Raw genomic sequence first — 7,614 nt, 5'->3', positions numbered from 1 at the left:
GAGAACATCAAAGTTTCTCTTAGCCGTGTGCGGTGCCCCCCTTCATAGTTACACACCTCGGTCATATCGTCGTAGTGCTTAGGCGAAGCCTTGCGCCGGTAACTTCATCATCACCGTCGCCACGCCGTCGTGCTGACGGAATTCTCCCTCGGCCTCAACTAGATCAAGAGTACGAGGGACGTCACTGATCTGAATGTGTGCTAAACACGGAGGTGCCGTACGTTCGGTGCTAGGATCGGTCGGATCATGAAGACGTACGACTACATCAACCGCGTTGATAAACGCTTCCGCTTTTGGTCTACGAGGGTACGTGGACACACTCTCCCCGCTCGTTGCTATGCATCTTCTAGATAGATCTTGTGTGATCGTAGGTAATTTTTTTGAAATACTACGTTCCCCAACACATGTGTGGGTTTTATCACCCTTTTGGAGCTCCTTATTGATGAGATTGGTTGAATAAAAAGCTCCTTCTTGTTACCCGATTCATCATAAGAGAAAATAGGAGGATCTTGGGAAATCTCTTCCCCTTTATTAGTATTCTCTTCATCTTCTATTTGTTTTCTTGTCTTTAAGTAATTGGCAATATAAGGATTCTCAATGCAATTTACTGCACAATACATATAAATTTCCTCTAGATCAAAATCAAGAAATTTCTCAAGGCTATATTCTGGAATACCCTTAGTTATACGTTTCATTTCTTCATATCCTAGAAACAAACTAAGTTCATTATGATGCGCAAGGGAAATCAAGTCATCACAATTTTTGGACACGATTCGACCATGAAACAATTTGCATTGGAGATTTAAATGACCACGTTCATTGCAAAGTTCACAAGGATGGCTAAAAATATTAAACTGTTCAACACAAACATCTAGCCTCTCTTGCAACCATTTAGTTTCTAAATGCTTATGCCTCTTGCAAAATCTATCTTCCCCTTTTGGTATGTAACGACAAACTCTATGCACTCCACAAAAAATGACATGCTTATAAGGAACATTTTTATCATGACTAGTGCAATCATCATTAGTACTATGGATATTCAAAGAATTCATACTAACAACATTGCAATCATGCTCATCATTCAAAATTGTATGTCAAATATTTTATTGCATTCTTCCTCTAGCAATTGAGCACAATTATCAGAATCCTTATTTTCACGAAAGACATTAAAAAGATGAAGCATATGAGGCAAGCTCAATTCTATTTTTTTTGTAGTTTTCTTTTTATAAACTAAACTAATGACAAAATAAGAAACTAAAAGATTTGATTGCAAGATCTAAAGATATACCTTCAAGCACTAACCTCCCCGGCAACGGCGCGAGAAAAGAGCTTGATATCTAGTACATAACCTTTTTCTTGCAGACTCGTGTTGGGCCTACAAGCGCAGAGTTTTTTGGACAATAGCAAATTTCCCTCAAGTGGATGACCTAAGGTTTATCAACCCGTGGGAGGCGTAGGATGAAGATGGTCTCTCTCAAACAACCCTGCAACCAAATAACAAAGAGTCTCTTGTGTCCCCAACACACCCAATACAATGGTAAATTGTACAGGTGCACTAGTTCGGCGAAGAGATGGTGATACAAGTGCAATATGGGCGGTAGATATAGGTTTTTGTAATCTGAAAATATAAAAACAATAAGGTAACAAGTAACAAAAGTGAGCAAAAACGGTATTGCAATGCTTGAAAATAAGGCCTAGGGTTCATACTTTCACTATTGCAAGTTCTCTCGACAATGATAACATAATTAGCTCATATAATAATCCCTCAACGTGCAACAAAGAGTCACTCCAAAGTCACCAATAGCGGAGAACAAACGAAGAGATTATTGTAGGGTACGAAACCACCTCAAAGTTATTCTTTCTGATCAATCTATTAGGCTATTCCTATAAGTGTTACAAACAACCCCTAGAGTTCGTTCTAAAATAACACCTTAAGACACACATCAACCAAAACCCTAATGTCACATAGATACTCTAATGTCACCACAAGTATCCGCGGATTTGATTATACGATATGCATCACACAATCTCAGATTCATCTATTCAAACCAACACAAAGAACTTCAAACAGTGCCCCAAAGTTTCTACCAGAGAGTCAAGACGAAAACGTGTGCTAACCCCTATGTCGGGGATATACCCCGCGGTGTAACCCGGCTGGATGTATGACCCGGCTGGATCTTGGTGACTCACTGGTGACCCGCCCGGAGCTTGGCGACTCACGGGTAACCCGCCCGATCTTGGCGACTCATTAGTAACCCTGCGGGCGGGTCAGACGGACGACAAAGCCCAAGGCCCATTAGGCCGGTTCATATGATGGTGGGCCGGCTTAAGAGGAAAGGTATAAGGAATATTCTTCTACAAAGGAAGCAAGACTAGGACTTCACTTGTAATAGAGTAATCCTAATCTTACTAGGACTAGTCATGTAACCCGCCCTTCAACATATATAAGGAGGGGCAGGGCACCCCAAGAGGGACATAAAATAATCGCTAAGGCTAGACACAACTAAAGGGAAGCCGGCTTATGCGGCGACTCCCTCATGGGTATAATGAGACCTAGCCACAAACAACATGTAGGGCTATTACCGAATGATGTTTCCCGGGGCCCGAAGCTGTCTAAACCCTTGTCTTGTGTTGCGTCTCTCGATTCCGCTCAACCCATTTCAAGCTACCACATAGATGCGTTGGCCTCACGACTAAGTCCTTTCAACGAGGACATCTGCCGTGACAATTCCACGACAGTTGACGCTCACCGTGGGGCCCGTGCATGATGGTGTTGAGTTCTTAGAGGGAACTCTTCAGGAATCGAGAAGTTCGTGAAGAACCGACATGAAGCAACAACACGGGATAACCCGCCAGGGGATAACCTTGGACAAGAACCATTTAGGGTTGGATCGGGTGCAGACGCCACGCTGAAAAATCAATAAAGACAGAATGGAGCAAGATCCGTCTAATCCGCTTGGCAAATTTGACAAATTTGACCTGTGGACGAAATCAAATCACAGAATGAACTGCCCGTGAAACTATTTCACGCGGCTGACCTTTTTGTGTGACGCCCGACACAAAGGCGCCACACTACATTATGCAACGCCTCACAGATAGGCGCTACACGCCTGGCCAGCGTTGCACCCCAGACTGCCTAAAAATTGCTAAGTCATTGTGCAGAGCCTAAGAGCTAGGCGCTGCACTGGTGGTTGCACTACAAAATGAAGCAACCACTGGTGCAACGCCTAGAAGCTAGGCGCTGCACACTGACTTAGTAATTTTCGGATCACACAGGTGCGACGCTGGCCAGGCGTGCAGCGCCTATCTGTGAGGCGTTGCACAGTGTAGTGTGGCGCCTTCGTGTCGGGCGTCACACAAAAAGGTCAGCCACGTAAAATAGTTTCACGGACAGTTCATTCTGTGATTTGATTTCGTCCATAGGTTAAATTTGTCAATTTTTCCAATCCGCTTGGCCGCAAGTTTCGCCGACATCAAACAAGATTTTTTCGGCTACCGCTAAACCGAAGCAGTCAGCCGAGACCAGTATGATTTTTCATCGTACCGCAGTCAGATTGCGTGTCGTCGATCACGCAAACAACCAAAGACGGTCAACGCGTGCATACATAATTATCCAATATTCGTACACCTGCTCTGGCCGTACACACGCGCATCACCCCAGAGCAAATCTTTCCTGCTGCTGCTCTTCAGGCGTAAGGACCAAAGCAATCGGTACAGACTAGTAATAGTGCTACTCCAATTCCTACTACAAGACGTGAAGCAACTAAAACAATAATTCGGATTTTTTAAAGAAAAGAGAAAAATCCCGTGATGCGATCTGCGGTCTCGGTGACTACATCAAGGTATTAAAGTGAGTCAAAAGTACTACTAGGAAAAGATACAGCTATTGCTACTACTTTGCTCAAGCCTGGGAAATTCTTCCCTTACGTGGAGAAAGATGGATTCCATCATGCGAGATGTTAAGTGCCACATACGGCCAAAAGCCCACGACCTGGAAGCAGATACAACTACGATCCGGAAGCAGATACAACTACGGCCGGAAGTGTAAACAGGGTCGACCCGGTCTCGTCGCGCTGCTTTCCTTCGCCGGCGTCGCTTCTGGGTCGCCTCCGAGCTGCGCGCCCGGACCGGGTTGTCATTCCGGCCGGCTCCGGCGCGCCTCGCCGTCTTGCTGCCTCTACTCAACTCTACCGCAACTGCCTCCGGGTCGCCGCGCCCCGACGGTCGCTTTAGCCGCTGCAAGCCACCGCTGGCCAGAGCTGCTGCTGTTCACCTTCGCAGAAGTCGTCATGACCCTCTGCCATCTCCGCTTGTCCGCTGACCCGCCACCGAGATGCCGACCCAATATTCCATGCTGTGACGACCCAGAAAGCTAGCCACGGATTTTCTAGTAAATATGTCATTTTTTTTGCCGCATGGGCGTTGACTAATCCAAAGTGCAATGGTATACCGCACTGCTGATGATATACCATCAGAAAATGAAGCTCCGCTGATGGTGAGAAGTGCTCTGACCTCCGTGCCAGTAGCCGTTCCGTCCGCGCGCCTGTTGCACAATAAGCTAGTTTAGCTAGCATGACAAGTTTCAGGTTTCAGACTTTGCACCGTAGTAGTTTTTCAGTTAGCGATTCAGTTAGATTTTCCCGTCAGGTTGTTAGTAGTTTCCGCGAGACGCAGCTCGTGCGATCCGTGGAGCGATTGTATGGAGGCCGTGGACTGAGTGCTCGATCGTGGGATGGCACGATCCGGTAGGAGCGCCAGAGCCGCGGCATGATCTTGTTAAGTTCAGAAATAAAAGGAAGAAGAAGCAGAAAAGCAGCATGCAAGTTCGCTATGCAAAACCTCTCTCTCGCGAATTGATTCAGAGTGCTTCGAGGGGAACAAGGGGTATCAGAGCCATGTTGAGGTCGCCGGCGAGCGGCGGAGAGCAGTCGCACGGGGATATGGTGGTGCAGCAGGTGGTTCAGCCGGCGCCGTCCAGCGGCGCGCTCCCAATGCTGACGCGCACCAACTACCCCGAATGGTCGCTGCTGATGAAGGTGTATCTTCAGGCCCACGGCTGGTGGCGGGCTGTGTCGCACGACGACACCCCCTACCACGACGAGTGCAACGCCATGAGCGTCATCCTCCGTAGTCTGCCCACAGATGTGCTGCTCACCGTGGGAGAGAAGGAGAACGCCAAGGAGGCATGGGATGCCATCACCACGCAACGCCTCGGCGCCACGCGGGTGCGCGAGGCCAACGCACAGAAGCTCCGGTGCGACTTCGAGAGCATCGCCTTACGCGACGGAGAAACCATCGACGACTTCTTCCTCCGTCTTTCCGGCATCGTCTCCGGCTAGCGCGCGCTCGGGGACACCCTAGAGGAATCTAAGGTAGTTTCCAAGCTTCTTCATGTCGTGGCGCAACAGTTCGCACAGGTGGCGATCGCGATCGAGACGCTGCTGGACATCAGCACGCTCTCCTTGGACGAGGTCACCGGCAGGCTGCGTGTCGTGCAAGAACGCTCGACGACACGCAGAGCGGTGGCAGCAGTCAGGGCGGCCGCTTGCTCCTCACCTGGGAGGAGTGGCAGGCCCGCCTACACTCCGGCGATCAGGGCCCTCCTCCAGGCGGCAGCAAGAATCACCGTAAGGGCGGTGGCCGTGTCCGTGGCGGCGGCCGAGGAGGCGGACGCGGTGGCAGACGCGGTGGTGACTACCCCGACAAGAGCACCGGGGACAAGAAAAAGTGCCGCTACTGCGGCATCAACCGCCACCGGGCCCGCGAATGCAGGAAGAAGAAGAGGGAGGAGGAGGCCCTCCTCGCCCAGGCCGACGAAGAGGCCGATCCTCAGATGCTGCTCGCCGAGGTGGTCGAGCTCGTGCACCCTATCAAGACGGGGTCGCCAGCCGATGGTCGTCGCAACCCACCGCAGGCCGCTGTCTTCCTCAACGAGGAGCAGTCCAGCGTCGCTCCAGCCGCAGGGGACGCCGCCCCGGACCCGGTGTGGTACCTGGACACTGGCGCGTCCAACCACATGACCGGCGACCGCGCGGCCTTCACCGAGCTCGACAACACGATCACCGGATCCGTGCGGTTCGGAGACGGGTCGGTGGTCCAGATCGAAGGGCGCGACACCGTCGCGTTGGCCATCGAGGGGGGAGCGCAACACGCCCTCATGGATGTGTACTACATCCCCAGGCTCAAGAGCAGTGTGGTGAGCCTTGGACAGCTCGACGAGAATGGCTGCGACATCAACGTCCACCACGGCGTCCTCTCCGTCCACGACCGTCGCGGCGCTCTAATTGTCAAGGTAAAGCGATCTCCAAATCGCCTGTACAAATTGCACATTCACCCCGTGCGCCCAATCTGTCTCGGTGCGCGCACGGACAGCGTGTCATGGCGCTGGCACGCCCGCTTCGGCCACCTGCACATCAACGCTCTGTAGAGGATGGCACGGGGAGGAATGGTGTGAGGGCTGCCAGGCATTGAGCACTCTGGAGAGCTCTGCCAGGCGTGCCTCACCGACAAGCAGCGCCGGGCGCCGTTTCCCCAGACGGCCAAGTACAGAGCGGAGGCACCGCTCGACCTCGTCCACGCGGACCTCTGCGGGGCGATCACGCCAGCGACACCTGGAGGACGGCGCTACTTCCTGCTCCTCGTGGACGACCACAGCCGCTACATGTGGCTCACCCTGCTGACAAGCAAAGACGAGGCCGCGGCAACGATCAATGGATTCCAGGCGCATGCTGAGACGGAGGCACGGTGTAAGCTGGGCACACTGCTGACGGACCGCGATGGAGAGTTCACGTCCACGGCGCTGGCGGAGCACTTCGCGTCCACCTAAGTCCAGCGCCACCTGACTGCGCCTTACTCACCGCAGCAGAACGGCGTGGTCGAGAGGTGCAACCAGACGGTGATGGGCATGGCAAGGAGCATGATGAAGGCCAAGGGCATGCCGGACTACTTCTGGGGAGAGGCGGTGACCACGGCCGTCTACCTCCTGAACCGAGCGTTCATGCGCAGCGTGGACGGAGCGACTCCGTACAAGGCATGGCACGGCAGGAAGCCTGAGATGAGCCACCTGCGCGTCTTCGGGTGCGTGGCGCACGTCAAGAGTGCACGCCCCTTTCTCAAGAAGCTGGATGATCGGAGCACTCCCGTGGTGCTCATCGGGTACGAGCCCGGCTCCAAGGCGTACAGGGTGTACGACCCGGCGACGCGTCGGGTGCACGTGTCCCGCGACATCGTGTTTGACGAGAGCGCGAGCTGGGACTGGAGCAACGAGACGGCGGGCGCAGGCGGCTCCTTCGTCGTCGACTTTTCGACATATGGTGGACCTCTGGAGGACGTGGTCACGCCGGCGAGAACCCCTGCTCCGCCGTCACCCGAACCTGCCAGCGGGGGGGGGGGGGGAGGGGGGGCTGGATCAAGCACGCCTACATCGTCACGTGCCGTTTCCGATGCCGGGACAGAGAACTCGCCTGCAGCAGGCAGCGCGTCCCCTGCCACTCCAGTCTGGCAGGATGTGCAGTTCGCAACGCCGCCGCCTCATGACGCGGACATGTTCGACGACGCAGACGACCCCGACGCCGTCCACCGTTTTCGCTGCCTGGACGATGTGCTCGACCCTGG

The 7,614-nt window shown here is 52.8% G+C and overlaps 1 protein-coding gene across 1 annotated transcript; it reads left to right on the top strand.

Moving 5' to 3' along the window:
• Window positions 1-4,895: 4,895 nt before the first annotated feature.
• LOC141042949 (uncharacterized) lies at window positions 4,896-6,826 on the top strand. The gene is made up of 3 exons (XM_073511860.1): window positions 4,896-5,327; window positions 5,483-6,292; window positions 6,494-6,826. Exons 1-3 carry the CDS (start codon window positions 4,896-4,898, stop codon window positions 6,824-6,826), a joined length of 1,575 nt encoding a protein of 524 aa, XP_073367961.1.
• Window positions 6,827-7,614: the final 788 nt, after the last annotated feature.

Source organism: Aegilops tauschii, chromosome 3, assembly GCF_002575655.3.
Source record: "Aegilops tauschii subsp. strangulata cultivar AL8/78 chromosome 3, Aet v6.0, whole genome shotgun sequence".
Taxonomy (NCBI): domain Eukaryota; kingdom Viridiplantae; phylum Streptophyta; class Magnoliopsida; order Poales; family Poaceae; genus Aegilops; species Aegilops tauschii.
Note: the sequence above shows the minus strand (reverse complement) of the source record. Positions and strands in the feature narration are given on the sequence as shown.

Excerpts from the sequence above, each read along its gene's own strand:
- LOC141042949 (XM_073511860.1), top strand. The coding sequence starts at position 4,896 with ATGTTGAGGTCGCCGGCGAGCGGCGGAGAGCAGTCGCACGGGGATATG. Across the intron at positions 5,328-5,482 it reads TCCTCCGTCTTTCCGGCATC|GCTGCGTGTCGTGCAAGAAC; the intron begins GTCTCCGGCTAG and ends GGTCACCGGCAG. Across the intron at positions 6,293-6,493 it reads GCGGCGCTCTAATTGTCAAG|GCGTGCCTCACCGACAAGCA; the intron begins GTAAAGCGATCT and ends GAGCTCTGCCAG.